The sequence below is a fragment of the Coregonus lavaretus genome (assembly GCF_964263955.1).
Source record: "Coregonus lavaretus genome assembly, chromosome: 17".
Classification (NCBI taxonomy): Eukaryota; Metazoa; Chordata; class Actinopteri; order Salmoniformes; family Salmonidae; genus Coregonus; species Coregonus lavaretus.
In genome coordinates, this window is record NC_140004.1 from 17,661,644 (window position 1) to 17,680,937 (window position 19,294).

General features: G+C 42.2%; 2 protein-coding genes across 2 annotated transcripts; both read right to left on the reverse strand.

Moving 5' to 3' along the window:
• Nucleotides 1-1,802: 1,802 nt before the first annotated feature.
• LOC311144338 (protein unc-119 homolog B-like) lies at nucleotides 1,803-11,444 on the reverse strand. The gene is made up of 5 exons (XM_084180373.1): nucleotides 11,156-11,444; nucleotides 8,677-8,790; nucleotides 3,368-3,470; nucleotides 2,771-2,943; nucleotides 1,803-2,409 (listed from the first exon to the last, which is right to left on the reverse strand). The coding sequence occupies exons 1-5, from the start codon at nucleotides 11,388-11,390 to the stop codon at nucleotides 2,297-2,299; spliced, it is 738 nt and encodes a 245-aa protein (XP_084036499.1). The 5' UTR covers nucleotides 11,391-11,444; the 3' UTR covers nucleotides 1,803-2,296.
• Nucleotides 11,445-14,164: 2,720 nt separating this feature from the next.
• Nucleotides 14,165-19,046, reverse strand: LOC311144880 (malectin-like). The gene is made up of 6 exons (XM_084181047.1): nucleotides 18,813-19,046; nucleotides 18,200-18,452; nucleotides 16,965-17,143; nucleotides 16,495-16,671; nucleotides 16,218-16,275; nucleotides 14,165-15,884 (listed from the first exon to the last, which is right to left on the reverse strand). Exons 2-6 carry the CDS (start codon nucleotides 18,405-18,407, stop codon nucleotides 15,637-15,639), a joined length of 870 nt encoding a protein of 289 aa, XP_084037173.1. The 5' UTR covers nucleotides 18,408-18,452; nucleotides 18,813-19,046; the 3' UTR covers nucleotides 14,165-15,636.
• Between the last annotated feature and the right edge of the window lie 248 nt (nucleotides 19,047-19,294).

The window sequence follows — 19,294 nt, forward strand, 5'->3', positions numbered from 1 at the left end:
GTGTAGCGGAGCACAGCTGGACTTCACATGGATTTCTCTCTCACACACACACAACAAAGCCTCTTGAGCTGAGAAGTCTGAATACAAGGCACATGGGGTAGGTTTCATTTAGTGTTGGAAAACTCAGTATAACTCCAGCAGGCACAAACACACTACAAGTACATTTACAGTGCTGTTACAAATGCTAAAAACACTTAAAATACCAGGGGTGTTGTCTATCACTTACTACCAGGCAGTTAATACAAAAATGTCTCCTTATGGTCAACTGGGATTATTGGTTGTATACACTGAGTGTACCAAACATTAAGAACAACTTCCTATTATTGAGTTGCACCCCCCCATTGCCCTCAGAACAGCCTCAATTTGTCAAGGCATGGACTCTACAAGGTGTCGAAAGCATTCCAGAGGAATGCTTCCCACAGTTGCTCAAGTTGGCTGGATGTCCTTTGGGTGGTGGACCATTCTTGATACACACAGGAAACTGTTGAGGGTGAAAAACCCAGCAGTGTTTGTGACACAAACCTGACACCTACTACCATATCCCGTTCAAAGGCACTTAAATATTTTGTCGTGCCCATTCACCCTCTGAATGGCACACACACAATCCATGTCTCAAGGCTTGAAAGTCCTTCTTTAACCGGTCTCCTCTCCTTCATCTACACTGATTGAAGTGGATTTAACAAGTGATATCAATAAGGGATCATAGCTTTCACCTGGTCAGTCTGTCATGGAAAGAGCAGGTGTTCATGTTTTGTGCACTCAGTGTATACAGCTAGAGGTGACATGGGACACCCAATACGAATAATAAAGCTTCTACCAAGGCAAAATTTCAAATTCATGGAGCATCTGTTAGTCTCAAAGCTGAATATACAGTTTAGCCCACTATCTGAGGAGGGAAGACATAGCAAAGGATCATGATTGCTACTTGAGTAGTGAAAATTGATGAATGACCAGAACCAAACTATTGTTCAAATTAGGTAGTAATTTGGCGTGACCCTGGACAACACCCTGTCGTTCTCCGCTAACATCAAAGCGGTGACCCGATCCTGCAGGTTCATGCTCTACAACATTCGCAGAGTACGACCCTACCTTACACAGAAAGCGGCACAGGTCCTAATCCAGGCACTTGTCATCTCCCGTCTGGATTACTGCAACTCGCTGTTGGCTGGGCTCCCTGCCTGTGCCATTAAACCCCTACAACTTATCCAGAACGCTGCAGCCCGTCTGGTGTTCAACCTTCCCAAGTTCTCTCATGTCACCCCGCTCCTCCGCACACTCCACTGGCTTCCAGTTGAAGCTTGCATCTACTACAAAACCATGGTGCTTGCCTACAGAGCTGAGGGGAACGGCACCTCCTTACCTTCAGGCTCTGATCAGACCCTACACCCAAACGAGGGCACTATGTTCATCCACCTCTGGCCTGCTGGCTCCCCTACCTCTACGGAAGCACAGTTCCCGCTCAGCCCAGTCAAAGCTATTCGCTGCTGTGGCACCCCAATGGTGGAACAAGCTCCCCCACGACAGCGGAGTTACTGACCACCTTCCGGAGACACTTGAAACCCTACCTCTTTAAGGAATACCTGGAATAGTCTAACAGTAATCATTTTACACCCCCCCCCTTCCCCAGTGGTGGTTGCCCCACTGGCTATCCTAAGTTGAATGCACCAATTTGTAAGTCGCTCTGGATAAGAGCGTCTGCTAAATGACTTAAATGTAAATGTAGTATCACAGTTGTAATTGGCTTGCAATCCAATTGTGCCATCTGTCAACCCTTTGTGTGTACAAAATAACATAAAACCTGGTCAACTTCAATCAGTGTTCATTTTACAGGCTAAAAATGACCGGTATTCAACATTCAGATTGGGATCATGTAATTTTCCCTGTCGAGCTGTCTGGTAACAGAGTGGACTAAACGCAGTACAACTCAAAAACAAGGATATTGCAACAAATACTGAACTCAAGGCAGATTGAAATAAGCAGTAAAGTAACCATTTAAAATGTGGAAACATTAGAAAAGATTCAAAGGAAAACATGTTCAACATTACAAAAGAGTGATTGACAAGAGTTTCCTATGAGTCCCAGCAATAGATGGGTACGAGGTATCAAATAAATGAAGCAACTTGTTTTGAAGGCAGATATGGTCCTGTTTTCCCAAACCTGGGACTGGTAAGGTTTGTTGGAATGTCTGAAGTGGAGAAAGTACACTCCTGTTCCCAAAAGGGCAACATGGATGGTTGTATTCAGGGGCAATGTGACCCCTGCGTTGCATTGCACACAAGAAGCTAATCTTCAGGCACTACTGGCCCCCATCGTAGGCGTAGTCTGCCTTATTGTGCATGATCAGTTTGTTGTCCACAAAATAGAAGCTGTCTGACCTGGTCTCATACGGGTGCTCCACCATTAGGCAAACTTAAAAGAAAGAGACAAAAAAGAAGGAATTTCAGTTTGCAAATGACTTCATAAGGAACAGCAGAACACACATAGCTGACAAAGTAAATTACTGCTGTTCAGCGCACAAAAATAAACAACCTGTAGGGGAACCATGTGACTGTCTAGTATCCACATTGCTCCCCTTACAATGAGAGTCGCCTGACTGACTCTGTATGGATGTGTATAGTGTAGACTTACAGACTTGGCCAGCTATGTTGTGGCCAGTCTGAACTTTAGCTTGTAGGGACCCACACAGGCTACAACAAAGTTGATAGACAAAGTGAGAGAGGGCATTGCTGGATGACAAAGATAGGTACGCTATTCCTACTAGTAGACTTACTGAGGTCCTCATGGAGCTGGGGAAACTCATAGATGTGTTCGCAAGTGTTGCGGCTGTTTGGGATGCAGAATCCAAAGTCAAAGTCAAAGTTCTTGAGAACTTTATTCTGGAAATAATGCCTCTCTATCATGCGAAAGCTGTTAACAGGCTGGTCCCCCACGGTGAACTCCACACTGAAAGCAGAGTAGAAAGAGAGGCACTTGAGATACTAGCAGGGACATGCTGAACATAACTGTGGGTGCTACCTGCATTAAATTGCTTTAACTATTTGAATTGTAGATTTATTCATTGACCATTTATTTTCCTTTTTAAAGTCCAAAAGTAGGATGATTCTTTCAATAGTCTTGTTCCCAGCTGTGTGCTCTGCCAAATCCTCTCTGTTGTAGTTTAAGTGGTTGCCAGAGCTGCAAGACTCAGTTTATTGTGCTGGTAAGCCACACCAGCAAACGAAACATAACATAATTTGTCAGCATAAGGGAAAGCACATACTATGGAACATTTAGGCCTAACCACAGTATGTGGTTTTTCAATGATGAGTCGTATGATTCATAATAATGATAATGCATGTAATGTTTCCTGTTTAATCCACTGACTTACGTTGCACCAACAGTCCGCAGTCTGAGGAAGGCTGGTGTAAACTGATACCGCACAAAGCGCCCAGCACTGGTGTCTCCGTCTCCATTCTCCTCATCTTCAGGGTCTGATAAAGAGAACATGGATTCAAATGTAATTGGCATCCAAATAAGTGACAACAGGTCATCTCTGATTTCAACCTAAAATTATATCTACAACATTTGCGTAAGGACTACATTAATTATCATAGAGGGAATAACTTGGCTTGTTTGGTTTTACTTGAAATAATAGACAGATTAATTTAGTCTGGGCCCTTCTGAGTAGACTCAGAATCCAATTATATTTGTCACATACACATGTTTAGCAGATGTTATTGTGTTTCTAGCTCCAACAGCTTCTAGCTCTAACAATTCACAACAATACACACAACCTAAAAGTAAAATAATGGAATTAAGGATTATATAAATATTAGAAATATTAGGACGAGCAATGTCGGAGTGGCATAGACTAAAATACAGTAGAATAGAGTACAGTATATACAGTTGAAGTCGGAAGTTTACATACACCTTAGCCAAATACATTTAAACTCAGTTTTTCACAATTCCTGACATTTAATTAATAATTCCCTGTCTTAGGTCAGTTAGGATCACCACTTTATTTTTAAGAATGTGAAATGTCAGAATGATAGTAGAGAGTGATTTATTTAAGCTATTATTTATTTCATCACATTCCCAGTGGGTCAGAAGTTTACATACACTCAATTAGTATTTGGTAGCATTGCCTTTAAATTGTTTAACTTGGGTCAAACGTTTCGGGTAGCCTTCCACAAGCTTCCCACAATAAGTTGGGTGAATTTTGGCCCATTCCTCCTGACAGAGCTGGTGTAACTGAGTCAGGTTTGTAGGCCTTTTTCAGTTCTGCCCACAAATGTTCTATAGGTTTGAGGTCAGGGCTTTGTGATGGCCACTCCAATACCTTGACTCTATTGTCCTTAAGCCATTTTGCCACAACTTTGGAAGTATGCTTGGGGTCACTGTCCATTTGGAAGACCAATTTGCAACCAAGCTTTAACTTCCTGACTGATGCCTTGAGATGTTGCTTCAATATATCCACATAATTTTCCTTCCTCATGATGCCATCTATTTTGTGAAGTGCACCAGTCCCTCCTGCAGCATAGTACCCCTACAGCATGATGCTGCCACCCCCGTGCTTCACGGTTGGGATGGTGTTCTTCGGCTTGCAAGCAACCCCCTTTTTCCTCCAAACATAACAATGGTCATTCTGGCCAAACAGTTCTATTTTTGTTTCATCAGACCACATGACATTTCTCCAAAAAGTACGATCTTTGTCCCCATATGTGCAGTTGCAAACCGTAGTCTGGCTTTTTTATGGCGGTTTTGGAGCAGTGGCTTATTCCTTGCTGAGCGGCCTTTCAGGTTATGTCGATATAGAACTCGTTTTACTTTGGATATAGATACTTTTGTACCTGTTTCCTCCAGCATCTTCACAAGGTCCTTTGCTGTTGTTCTGGGATTGATTTGCACTTTTCGCACCAAAGTACGTTCATCTCTAGGAGACAGAACGCGTCTCCTTCCTGAGCAGTATGACGGCTGCGTGGTCCCATGGTGTTTATACTTGCGTACTATTGTTTGTACAGATGAACGTGGTACCTTCAGGCGTTTGGAAATTGCTCCCAAGGATGAACCAGACTTGTCGAGGTCTACAATTGTTTTTCTGAGGTCTTGGCTGATTTCTTTTGATTTTCCCATGATGTCAAGCAAAGAGGCACTGAGTTTGAAGGTAGGCCTTGAAATACATCCAAAAGGTACACCTCCAATTGACTCAAATTATGTAAATTAGCCTATCAGAAGCTTCTAAAGCCATGACATCATTTTCTGGAATTTTCCAAGCTGTTTATAGGCACAGTCAACTTAGTGTATGTAAACTTCTGACCCACTGGAATTGTGATACAGTGAATTATAAGTGAAATAATCTGTCTGAAACAATTGTTGGAAAAATTACTTGTGTCATGCACAAAGTAGATGTCCTAACAGACTTGCCAAAACTATAATTTGTTAACAAGAAATTTGTGAAGTGGTTGAAAAACAAGTTTTAATGACTCCAACCTAAGTGTATGTAAACTTCCGCCTTCAACTGTACATATGAGATGAGTAAAGCAAAAATAGGTAAACAGAGTTACTAGTGTTCCATTATTAAAGTGGCCAGTGATTAAGTCTATGTATATGGCGCAGCAGCCTCTAAGGTGCAGGGTTACGTAACCGGGTGGAAACCGCCTAGTGATGGCTATTTAACAGTCTGATGGCCTTGAGATAGAAGCTGTTTTTCAGTCTCTCGGTCCCAGCTTTGATGCACCTGTACTGACCTCGCCTTCTAGATGATAGCGGGGTGAACAGGCAGTGGCTTGGGTGGTTGTTGTCCTTTATGATCTTTTTGGCCTTCCTGTGACATCGGGTGCTGTAGGTGTCCTGGAGGGCAGGTAGTTTGCCCCCGGTGATGCGTTGGGCAGACCGCACCACACTCTGGAGAGCCCTGCGGTTGTGGGCGGTGCAGTTGCCGTACCAGGCGGTGATACAGCCCGACAGGATGCTCTCAATTGTACATCTGTAAAAGTTTGAGAGGGTTTTCGGTGCCAGCCTCCTGAGGTTCTTCACAACGCTGTCTGTGTGGACCATTTCAGATCGTCAGTGATGTGTATGCCGAGGAACTTGAAGCCTTCCACCTGCTCCAAGGCGGTCCCGTCGATGTGGATAGGGGCATGCTCCCTCTGCTATTTCCTGAAGTCCATGATCAGCTCCTTTGTTTAGTCGATATTGAGGGAGAAGTTATTGTCCTGGCACCACACTCCCAGGGCCTTCACCTCCTCTCTGTAGGCTGTCTCGTCATTGTTGGTAATCAGGCCTACTACTGTTGTGTCGTCTGGAAACTTGATGATTGAGTTCAAGGTGTGCGTGGCCACACAGTCATGGGTGAACAGGGAGTACAGGAGGGGGCGGAGCACGCACCCTTGTGGGGCCCCTGTGTTGAGGATCAGCAAAGTGGAGATGTTGTTTCCTACCTTCACCACCTGGGGGCGGCCCGTCAGGAAGTCCAGGACCCAGTTGCACAGGGCGGGGTTCAGACCCAGGGCCCCGAGCTTAATGATGTGCTTGGAGGGTACTATGGTGTTGAATGCTGAGCTATAGTCAATGAACAGCATTCTTACATAGGTATTCCTCGTCCAGATTGGATAGTGCAGTACGATGGCGATTGCATCGTCTGTGGATCTATTGGCGCGGTAAGCAAATTGAAGTGGGTCTAGGGTGACAGATAAGGTAGATGTGATATGATCCTTAAGTAGCCTCTCAAAGCACTTCATGATGACAGAAGTGAGTGCTACGGGGCGATAGTCATTTAGTTCAGTTACCTTTGCTTTCTTGGGTACAGGAACAATGGTGGACATCTTGAAGGAAGTGGGGACAGCAGACTGGGATAGGGAGAGATTGAATATGTCCGTAAACACTCCAGCCAGCAGGTCTGCGCATGCTCTGAGGACACGGCTAGGGATGCCGTCTGGGCCGGCAGCCTTACGAGGGATAACACTCTTAAATGTCTTACTCACGTCGGCCACGGAGAGCCCAGAGTCCTTGGTAGCGGGCCGCGTCGGTGGCCCTGTGTTAACCTCAAAGCGGGAGAAGGTGTTTAGCTTGTCCGGAAGCAAGACGTTGGTGTCCGCGACGTGGCTGGTTTTCCTTTTGTAGTCCGTGATTGTCTGTAGACCCTGCCACATACGTCTCGTGTCTGAGCCGTTGAATTACGACGCCACTTTGTCTCTGTACTGACGTTTTGCCTGTTTGATTGCCTTACGTAGGGAATAACTACACTGTTTGTATTTGGCCATATTCCCAGTCACCTTGCCATGGTTAAATGCAGTGGTTCGTGCTTTCAGTTTTGCGGGAATGCTGCCATCTATCCACAGTTTCTGGTTAGCGTAGGTTTTAATAGTCACAATGGGTACAATATCTCCTATACACTTCCTAATAAACTCAGTCACCGTATCCGTGTATTCGTTGATGTTACCTGGAACATATCCCAGTCTGCATGTTCAAAACAATCTTGAATCGTGGATTCCGATTGGTCAGACCAGCGTTGAACAGTACTTAGCACGGGTACTTCCTGTTTGAGTTTCTGCCTATAGGAAGGGAGGAGCAAAATGGAGTCGTGATCAGATTTGCAGAAGAGAGGGCAGGGGAGGGCCTTGTAGGAATCCCGGAAGTTGGAGTAGCAGTGGTCGAGTGTTTTAGCAGCGCGAGTACTACAGTCAATGTGTTGATGGAACTTCAGTAGCGTTTTCCTCAAATTTGGCTTTGTTAAAATCCCCAGCTACAATAAATGCAGCCTCAGGATGTGGTTCCAGTTTGCATAAAGTCCAGTGAAGTTCTTTGAGGGCCGTCGTGGTATCGGCTTGAGGGGGAATATACACAGCTGTGACTATAACCGAAGAGAATTCTCTTGGGAGGTAATACAGTCGGCATTTGATTGTGAGGTATTCTAGGTCAGGTGAACAAAAGGACTTGAGTTCCTGTATGTTATCACAATCACACCATGAGTGGTTAATCATGAAACAAACACCCCTGCCTTTCTTCTTCCCGGATAGTATATTATTTCTGTCTGTGCGATATACTGAGAACCCAGCTGGCTGTATGGACAAAGACAGTATATCCCGAGAGAGCCATGTTTCCGTGAAACAGAGTATGTTACAATCCCTGATGTCTCTCTGGAAGGAGATTCTCGCCCTGAGCTCGTCTACTTTATTATCCAGAGACTGAACATTAGCAAGTAATATACTCGGAAGCGGTGGATGGTGTGCGCGCCTCCTGAGTCGTTCTGTGTATGATGATATGACATCATCATACACGGCGGGGCAACTTCCTGCTTACTAAACTAATGCTCAAATCTGCCAAAACTATGGGCTGTCCCAATATATACCTTCCAATGAGGCAAGTCCACATTGTAAAGAGCCAAGTGTCATGTGTGGCAGATTTCAGCATTCGTTTTGTGCCCCAACCTAACCCCAGTGCATCGGTTAGCAATGACTGCAATGGTTTCAGCAGCTGGGGTGTCTCACAGATTGAGCCTGGTGCCCTGTTCAAGCTGACAGTGACCCCGGCTTGATTTCTATAAGCAGAAAGTCACGCCAGTATGTATTATGATGATGGCATATTGCGGAGTTTACCTTTTAAGATGTGGCCTATTCAAGATCTGTCATTTATGTTGTGGCAAAGTGTTGTGGAAAAGTTTTAACTTCATGTTGGGCAAGAGATATTTGAGCTTACCACAGTTGTGAGGTTTAGCAATCTCGAATAGCACTGTCCCAGTCTCCAGATCTCTGATCTTGAAACGTGTGAAGTCAATATTGTAGACATTGTCCTCAGGTTTACATAGATAATCTGGAAGGAAATTCGTAGTAAGCGGCACATACAGACAGGGAATCTGGTGTGTTCACAGATTCTTTGTTTGGCTTCCTCAAAACATTGTGGAAACTTAGCTAGCTAGTTAAAGTCAACTAACTCACTACAAAGCGAGGTATGCAGTGTTGTTGTGCAGCCACATCAAGTTAGCTAGCTAGCCAACTAGTTAACACGCTAGCTAGCTAGATGAGCTAGAATAAGAATAGATGGCTACATTGATTAACTTGAATCTTATCCAAATCCCATCTATCATCAGCTCCAATCAATCCGCTCCATACTAGCTACAGATTGTTACACCAGATAAAGTGATTAAACCAAAGATTTTTGGTATCCATTATTGGGAGTTACAGGTTAAGTACTGTTTGGTGTAGCACACAGAATTTGACCAACCTTAACTTGGCGATACTATCTTCGTTCTCGATTCGGCCAAACATGTACACTGAACAAAAATATAAAACGCAACATGCAACAATTTCAAAGCTTGGGAATGAGTATAAGGGAATCAGTCAATTGAAATAAATTCATTAGGCCCTAATCTATGGATTTCATATGACTGAGAATACAGATATGCATCTGTTGGTCACAGATACCTTAAAAAGAAAGACGGGGGCATGGATCAGAAAACCAGTCAGTATCTGGTGTGACCACCATTTGCTTCATGCAACACGACATCTCCTTCACAGAGTTGATCAGGTTGTTGATTGTGGCCTGTGGAATGTTGTCCCACTCCTCTTCAATGGCTGTGCGAAGTTGCTGAATATTTACATTTTAGTCATTTAGCAGACACTCTTATCCAGAGTGACTTACAGTAGTGAATGGATACATTTTAATTGGTACTGGTGCCCCGTGGGAATCGAACCCACAACCCTGGCATTGCAAGTGCCATGCTCTACCAACTGAGCCACACAGGACCACAGGATATTGTCGGGAACTGGAACACGCTGTCGTACACGTCGATCCAGAGCATCCCAAACATACTCAATGGGCGACATGTCTGGTGAGTATGCAGGCCATGGAATAACTGGGACACTTTAAGCTTCCAGGAATTGTGTACAGATCTGTGCAAAACATGGGGCCGTACATGGAGGTGGATGAATGGCACGGTATCTCTGTGCATTCAAATTGCCGTTGATAAAATGCAATTGTGTGTTCGTTGTCCGTAGCTTATGCCTGCCCATACCATAACCCCACCGCCACCATGGGGCACTCTGTTCACAACATTGACATCAACAAACCGCTTACCCACACAACGCCATACGCCCGTTACAGTTGAAACCGGGATTCATCCCTGAAAAGCACACTTCTCCAACATGCCAGTGGCCTTCAAAGGTCAGCATTTGCCCACTGAAGTTGGTTATGATGCCGTCAGGTCAAGACCCCGGTGCAGTCAGGTCAAGACCCCGGTGAGGACGACGAGCGCGCAGATGAGCTTCCCTGAGACGGTTTCTGACAGTTTGTACAGAAATTATTTGGTTGTGCAAACTCACTGTTTCATCAGCTGTCTGGGTGGCTGGTCCCAGACGATCCCGCAGGTGAAGAAGCCGGATGTGGAGGTCCTGGGCTGGCGTGGTTACACTTGGTCTGCGGTTGTGAGGCCGGTTGCACGTACTGCCAGATTCTCAAAAATGACATTGGAGGCGACTTATGGTAGAGAAATGAACATTAAATTCTGATGGACATTCCTGCAGTCAGCATGCCAATTGCACGCTCCCTCAAAACTTGAGACATCTGTGGCATTGTGTTGTGTGACAAAACTGCACATTTTAGAGTGGCCTTTTATTGTCCCCAGCACAAGGTGCACCTGTGTAATGATCATGCTGTTTAATCAGCTTCTTGATATGCCACATCTGTCAGGTCTATGGATTATCTTGGCAAAGGAAAAATGCTCACCAAACAGGGATGTAAACATTTGTGCACAACATTTTAGAGAAATAAGCTTTTTGTGCTTATGGAACATTTCTGGGATCTTATTTCAGCTCATTAAACATGGGACCAACACTTTACCTGTTGCATTTATATTTTTGTTCAGTGTATCTTCTAAAATGTCTGTGTCCAGTTGCAGGTGGTGCGTTTGAATTTAGAAAATGCTCCTTTATTAAAATTAACCAATTTTTTGTTCCATTAAGTAATCCAACATTGTGTATGCAGCCATCTTGGCCATTTCAAATCTTCACTCATTGATTTAGACAGGTGTGTCCACCCCAAATTCAAACGCACTACCTACAACTGGACACGGACAACTGTGCTACATCAAACAGTAACTAACTCCCAGTAATGGATACCAAAAGTAATTGGTTAAATCACATTATATGCTTTAACAATCTGTAGCTAACTCCAAACATACCCCGTGTAACAGCACACAGACCAAGGATTTCATCTGGTGTGATGTCTCTTCCTAGCGCCCTGAGTTCCTCTTCTGTAACAGGCCGCTGTTTATCAGTTTGATTTCGTCGCGACTTGAGTCTATTCATCACATCTCCACCGGACTTTCGCTCCCTGGAATTTGCAGCCGGCCCCATATCGGTGTCCGGTCCATTAACTGTGGCTACCGTCTTGTTCCGAGAGTTAGAGCCGCTCATGTCTTGGTTGTTCTGTGTTTGTTTAGGCGACTGCGTGGATGGCTGGCTACAACTTTCACTAAATTCAAGATGGCGAAGCGTCTCTATGGACAACCTATGCTGAGCACAGTCGATTGTAATTGGCTGAAAACGCTAGGTGGTTACCATAGTTACCAGTAGGGCAGAATGTTCAAAAACTTGAGGCTAGGTAAAAAACTGTTTTTGAATCTTTAACCTAGGTTGCAGGTAAATGGAATTCCAACCAGGGAACACCGGAGTATGGTACAACTTCATGAAAATGGTTTCACTATACCAATGTAGTTTAAGTTTGCCCATGCTTTTTATTCATCATCTCTCATTACCTCTCTCAAACGCATTACTGTTATTTCACCCTACCGACCATACATTTCCCATGTCCCTCCCATAGAAGTATAATATAATTGTAGTTCTCATTACTTGTGATGACTGCAGTACCTCAGTGATACAGCATGTTGAACCGTTCAGTTATGAGGGTGGGGTACTACAATAACCCTAAGGATAGTAGAACATGGGATAAATCATAACAAAGAAACCATTTGCTAAAACACCAGTAAGATAGAATAGCACATTTATTAAAAAGAGACAGCATTTATCAGCAGTTCCCACTTTGTAGTTGTTATTTGCAGAGCCAAAAAGTAAGGTGGGGGCATCTCAAATTACTCCATCAGTCCACCTGCTGCCTAAAGCCCTCAGGGGTGGGAGAAATCAATAAGGAGAGTAGGATTCCTTACTGACATTGATCACTTTCTCTCACACACATTCACACTAATTCATACATACTCTGTGATTATGACTGTGTGTGGAGCACAAGAGTGTATGATTGTTGTCTGTCTGTACCTCAGTGGTGATAATGGGAGAGTGATGTAGCTAAATGTATTTATTGAAGACTTAGGCCTACATATCTATATGACGGCAAGCCTTTGTTTCTTATCCGAGGTGAGCTCATGTAGGGTTAGGATTTTTGCACACTAGGACTTTCCTGGGCAAAAATAAATAAAATAACCATGCAATTAAGTAATCAAAAGCACACCAAAAAAAGGAACCTCAAAGCAGATAATGGTAAAGCACAAATGTATTGAAAACCAAGGCAACAAGGAATCAATCAAAACAAAAATTACACACAAATGCTTTGAAAATAAACCAGTTAAAACATCATGGTAAAACTTTTTTTTTTTTTTTTTTTAGATCCTGAGGAAAATGTTAAAGCTACAACTCTTTATTAATCATTTAACAAATATCAAGATTAAACCCCACGTTCTTACTTAAATTATACAATATAAAATGTAAAGAATTCCATACTACGCTAATCACATTTCTCTTCCTGACAGTCAGTGTTCACCTGGCTGTCATGCCCAGCAGAAAGGCCACAGTCTTCTTTACAATTAACCATTAAAAAACCCTAACACCTCAATAATAACAATTTAGATGAAAAAATAACTGCTATCACACTACAATAAGTGTGATATTGTACCATACAGTATATACACACGCAACTGTGTAGAGATTAGATTAGCCAACAAACAAAATATTATGACTTTGGTGCTGAATTAAATGACGTTTTTGCAGTTTTTCAACTAAGGAACAAAGGTGCTTCTGATTTATTTATGGATTGTTTATATATAAAAAAAAACACAAACCAAACAACTACTATCAGCTGACTATCAAGTATTGTAACATCCCCTGGCTGTTTTTTCCAGCAGCATGGAACATGGAGAGGGAAACCTCAGGAGTGAGGGGATTTACAACACATGGATCATCTATTTGTCAAGTATTCAACGAGTATGAAATCAATGACAAGTGTGGAGAGGCTTGGGGGAACATAAGACAAGTCAGTAAAATAGGCTTGGTAAAATACGTGTCATTCTTGGAAAGAGGTACGTTCTTGATACAGAGGCAATTGGACACACAAAAACAATGCAAACATGCAGCTACTGACTTCCAGGCTAACTCAATGGAAGAATATAGGATGTAACTGGGACACCTTAGACATTAATAACAACAAAATGCTGCGGTCTACTTTAAGGCAAGTTTAAGACAAGGTATGCTAGGGATTGATGAGATAAAAATACTAGCCTAAACTGAACAAATTGTATTTTTTGAAGAGATGGGGAAGAGGAAAAATATTCCCAATAGTGAAACATGCACACACCCATATCTACTCACAGGTGCACAGTGAATAGGCATGATTAAGACTGGTGCAAGCACACTGTTTTTACATCATGTTGATTTGACTAATAGCGCCTTTTAGTTCTAAAAGTGTGCAGGCTTTTAAAAACACTTTTCCCTGGGAACATCATTTCAAAATTGCAATAAAATAATTATTAAGAAGGCTGCTCTGAAGCTTTCTGGTCACAGCCAGTTTCAATTTAGCCTACAACTGAAAATCTTGCTTGGCAACAGATGTTTAACATAGAAAGAACTAGTAAACTCATTTCACTTTCTAATCCTCTAGGTAGCTATGGATAACTGAGATATATATATATATAAACACACAATTGTTCTTCACATTGTAAGTCCTACATTTATATTCCAATATTTTTAAAGAATCCAGCAGTATTTCAAAGAGGACTTTACATAAATACTAAATAAAATAAAACGCTTAGGCTCTTCCCATTATTATAAATCCTAATGACACATTGGATAGGGATAACTTCTCTGATGTTTACATTATATCCTGACCTAGTACTTAATCATCACTACAGCACCAACAATGTGAGTTAAAAAACTAAATCATATCAATCACAGTGTTATGAATGGAGGATTACTAAGAGTTTTATCAAACAAAATTTTACAACACAAAACACTCTTTGGTGAAACAAAAAGGCATGCACAATCATAAAATGAGTGGAAAAGGCAGTGACCATGACAAAGGACTACACGCATCTCTGTGTCAATCTAGACATGTTCCTGATTCGGGACCTGTCCCACTAGAGTATTTGTTAAATTACCAGGTCCCTCAATGTTGGCAATGTAACTCAATCACTCAGAACTATTTCATATAGCCTTTCAGAGGTGGCCTTTCATCAGCTGCAAACCAAGCCATGTACCGTTAAGCAGAAAACACATAGAAGTTAGAGGGTTTTATCAATGTGATTAAAAACCATGTAAACCCTCAAAGGATTCAATTTCTGATAACGATAAAGTCTAGCTGTCTCAGAAGGTACCTGCTAGGACAGATATTTATGCGTGCCAGCACAACAAGTGGACTTCTTACTTGTGATCACATTTGAGGAAACTTGCATTGGCTATTTGAAACAGCACAGCATGGGATAGTCCCATTGAGGTACACATGCATTTTAAAAACATTATGCAACATAATTGAATGCCCACCTTGAATTTGTGATAACACTTAATCAGCCGTCTTATAAAACAGCACATGAAACATCAATGCGCTGCAAAGAACAGGCTGTAACAGTATTAACTTGTTCAAATGATTAGTATGTTGTCTTCCTCAACAAACTATGGCACATCTTGTATCAAAAGCTAAGATACATGTTTGCTCTACAACACCAGCAAGTTGAGATAATCAAGCACAAAAATTAAGTCAAAAAGAGCAAGCAAAAGCAAAATTCTAAAGCCTAACTGATCAAATTGGCAACCATCTCCCCCTCCCCTCCACCAAACACGCATTCTCTAAAACAAAATATCTTCAATTTCCAACTTTTAAAGAATCAGTCAATTTTCTGGATATCACCTCCTGTACCATCTGACTAAATACTGGGCCTGATTTTTGTTGATCAGCATTGCAGCCTATCTGCATTCCCTTCACTTCAAGCCACACCTCATCCAAAGCCATAGCAATACGTCCATCTATAAAGAGGGACAGCCAATCACACTTCAGAACCCCTCAGTATAATCCCAGCCACTTCCTGCCAGACAAGACAAACCTGGTTTGAAAGTGGTAAATCCTGTCTTATTTATTTGCAATGTGTTAAATGTGCCACGTAGTGAAAATGTGTCAATGTACAACACACACACAAACACACTCTCTTCATTCCCTTTTCTCTGTGTGACCTTAAAGTCAGTGAGGAAGGCATTTTATTCTGCAGCCTGCCCAGCATTCCAAAATTGTGGTCTCTCTTTTGTCCTCTTATCACCATTCTCCCCTTGGATCTCGTGCTCTCTCCCATCTGTATGCTTGCCTTGTGTCTTTGATGTCACTTTGACCTCCCCTCCCTCTTCAGTCTCTTGTCCTTCATGTCCCCGTTTCCCCCTCAATCTTACGTTCTCACAGCCGACAGAGGCAGAAGAGTGTAGGGATGAACACACCGAACGCCACCAGGATAGGGAACATGAGGCTGCTATTGTCAGCCGCGTACGGGTTTGGTGTTCTGGGGCCCGACTGGACCTTGTACTTGGGAACTGTTGAGGTACTCTTCTTACCACCCTCTTCTCCTGCCTCAGTCTCCTCTTCCTCCTCCTCTTCAAGTTCTTCACGTTTCTCCAGTCCAGGGTGAGGCTGGAGTTTTGGTACATCTGAGATGCAGAAAGAATAGAGAGGGGTGAGATTATGGATTTAAAGATAGGGTTAAGTGAAAATAGAAATGTAATAAAAAAAGAATTAGTAATACAGAACTTGAGGAGAGGTTGTGATGTCTTTAGACTGGATTGTGCATACAATTAATTGATTCAGCAGCAAATGATTTTTTTTTTTGAAAAAGAAAGTGATAAAAAAGGAGCAATTATTTTGTAATAGAACATGCCATTACAATTCTTCAAACATTTCAGAATTATAAAGACAACATCTTAGAAAATGCTATTTTTGACTGGTACTGTTGAATATTCTACTGTTAATAGACTGAGGCTCACCGTCTAATGTCCCCTTCATCACGTACAGAGCACAGACCTTGGGGTTGTCGTAATAACCCTGAGAAAACACAGCAGGTTATCAGTTCATAGCAGAGAAAGCCACACGGCAAATGAAAATGCTGAAAAACACTATCCTACCATTATTTGTAAAAATAAATATTACTGGCATAGGAAATACCATAAACAAACACACATTCAGAGTTGTGTGTAGGTCAATTTTGTGCTTGACTGTTTAATTTGAGGAAAAAACGTTGTGCACTGACACACTTCAACTCACCTTGACAAAGTCCACAGTGAGCTTGCCGTTGAAGGTGGACACCTCCCCCTGGACACTCAGCTTACCGCGGCGTATTGAGAAGGGCACTATTTCGTCATGAGCTGTACTGTGACCCACCCGCTCAAAGATATCCAGATCTTTCACCACCACGTGGTCATTAAGACGCACGTCAAATACCTGTAGAAAGGACAATTTCAGTCAGCTAGATTTGCAACATGAAAATAGCATGGGAAATCCTCAGTCCAAAGTGTACAAGTTTGTAAGAAGTATTTATAGATTACTAATAAATCATTACCTTGCAATAAAACATCTGTTGGACATTTTATTTTATTTTGAGACTATCAACATCATCTAAGTTGAACAACAATCTTTGCTGCCAAATTAGAATAACATTAACATGATTTACAGGAGTGATAACTTTGAGATCTAAACAGAAAACATATTTTGATGATTTGATGTCTGAGTCGTACCTTCTGCTGAGACTGGGCAAAGTAGACCTCTGCATACTTCATGACTAGTATATAGTCTCCTTCCTCACGAATCGGCACCTCATAGCCAAAAGTATCCTCATTGTAGCGTTCTGTCTGGTAGAGAACCTGGTCTTCAGGACTAGAGCGCAATATGGGCAGACGGACTCCATAATCTGAAGCTAGAGGGAAATACAAAGAGTAGAGATTGTTCACTACGTTGTCGATTTATAAGCAATTCAGTCACATTTTCACCCAACACACTTCTCACATAAGCTTACACAATACAAATCCATTTGCTTACACATGTACTGGAACAGTATAGTGATGCCTGCATACATTTACTTTTTTTTTTACTGTATTTGCACACAAACAAGGCAAATAGTGCATGCATTTTTATGGCTGATAAGGTCCTTTTAAAATTTGAGATGCAAACTTGCTGGCTAACCATGGCTTGGCATTTTCAAATATTCATGACTTATCTGTTCTGGCATGTGAGCGGCGATGGCTTAGCGGCAGGGAGCCTAGCAGTTTTTGAAACATGGGACAAACACTTTACATGTTGCATTTATATTTTTGTTCAGTATTTTTCAAGACAGACTCATTTGGTCTTTAGTTTTAGAGTGGATGTAAGAAACAATCTGAAATGCCGCTACAGAGTGAAGTGTTTTTTTATCAATGAACAGATGAACATGCCGTGGAACTAAGCAAAGTGGCTATCATACAACATCAAATAGGAAGTTTAATCAATGTATCCTTTACCTCATACTTTACTTTTAATTAACTGCTCATGTTATTGGTTTCCAATTATTGCTTTTAAATAAATACTTTTCTGAATATCATTAGTCATCACAGTTGGGTTAATTATTCTTCCATGAGGTGCTTCATTTTCGAGGCAGGCACTAGAAACTAATGCTGACTCTTCATTTGGTTAACTAGGTTCAATTGCGGAAGTCAAACACATGCATGAATTGATTAGCTTGAAATATCTTCTTTATGGGAAATACAAATCTGCAATCACACAATTACCCTCTGCCAGAAGAAAATATTTTAGCCAAATAGCTCAAATTGTGGCTCATTTCACACAGATCTAACGTGTAGCTGGCTAGTTAGCTTTCAATTCAATTTAGCAGTCACATTTGCAATAGGAAACTGTGTCATGTATCATACAAAGTTACCGAGGTTAGCTAGGAAGCTAATAGGGAAATTACGATCCAGCCATGCCTACACAGACTCACCTTTCCCAAGCTTTCCTTCCAATGGATCCTTCTTAAAATGAATGCCATGCATGTCTGTGTGAGCTTCCCCGCCAGCGTTCACTGCCCAAATAACTCGTTCAGCAAGGTTTGGGCCCCCACCATCCGCCCAACAGTGTTCAGCCAGCAGCGACAACACCGCCACGACCAGCCCGATGACCAATGGGACTGTTACCCGCCGCATTGCCATACACAGCTTGGTACAAGCAGACACACACCAGTTGGCCCAAGGAAGCTGTGTGAGAGAAGGCATCAATAGTAGCTAGCTAGATAGCATAAATGACAGCACAAAACCCTCCCACCCCCTCCACAGATAAGGTAGTCAAATATATTCAGCTAGCTAGCATGTTCGCTATCTAGCTAAGATGAACTATGATTATGAATATGTTGCAGCTGGCAAACGTTCGCTAACTAGAATGTACGGTCAACACAGCTTACTCTAAATAAAATGTAAAATTGACTCGTTGGCCTTTACTACATCTAGCTAGCTACAGTACCTGTCTAGCCTGTTAGCTATCTCAGCTTGCTAACTGACTTCCTCTAACTCTCATCAACGCTCTCAGCAGCTGTAGCTTGCGGAATATGAGGTTCTTACATTGAAAAATCCTTGGTGCAAGTTGCTTCTATGTCTGTTTCCTGCTAAATGTAAAACCGAATAGTCCACAATCTACACTGAGGCTCTCATTGACAGTAATGACGGTTTAGTCTTCTCTGCCAAATTGGTATGACAGACGTTGATTTCCATAGAGCCACACACATTGCATGAAGGCTGAAGCGAGAGAAAGAGTGAGTGAACGAACATGCTGGTTCACTGTACAGGAAGTGGATGACTGAATAGACACCCAATCACATGGCATTATTGAAGTATTTCTACATATGTATTGCAATTTTAGCATATTCATAGAAATGCATTGGATTCACGAATCACATACAGTTCCCTACAACCTCTCTATATATTAACTTTCACCTCATTTACCAATGAGAGGGTCAAAGTTGATACATTGGCGATGCAAAAGAGACCGAGCTGAGGTTTGGTTGAGGTGCAACGTTGTTCAGTTGGCAAAATGCGGAAGTTAC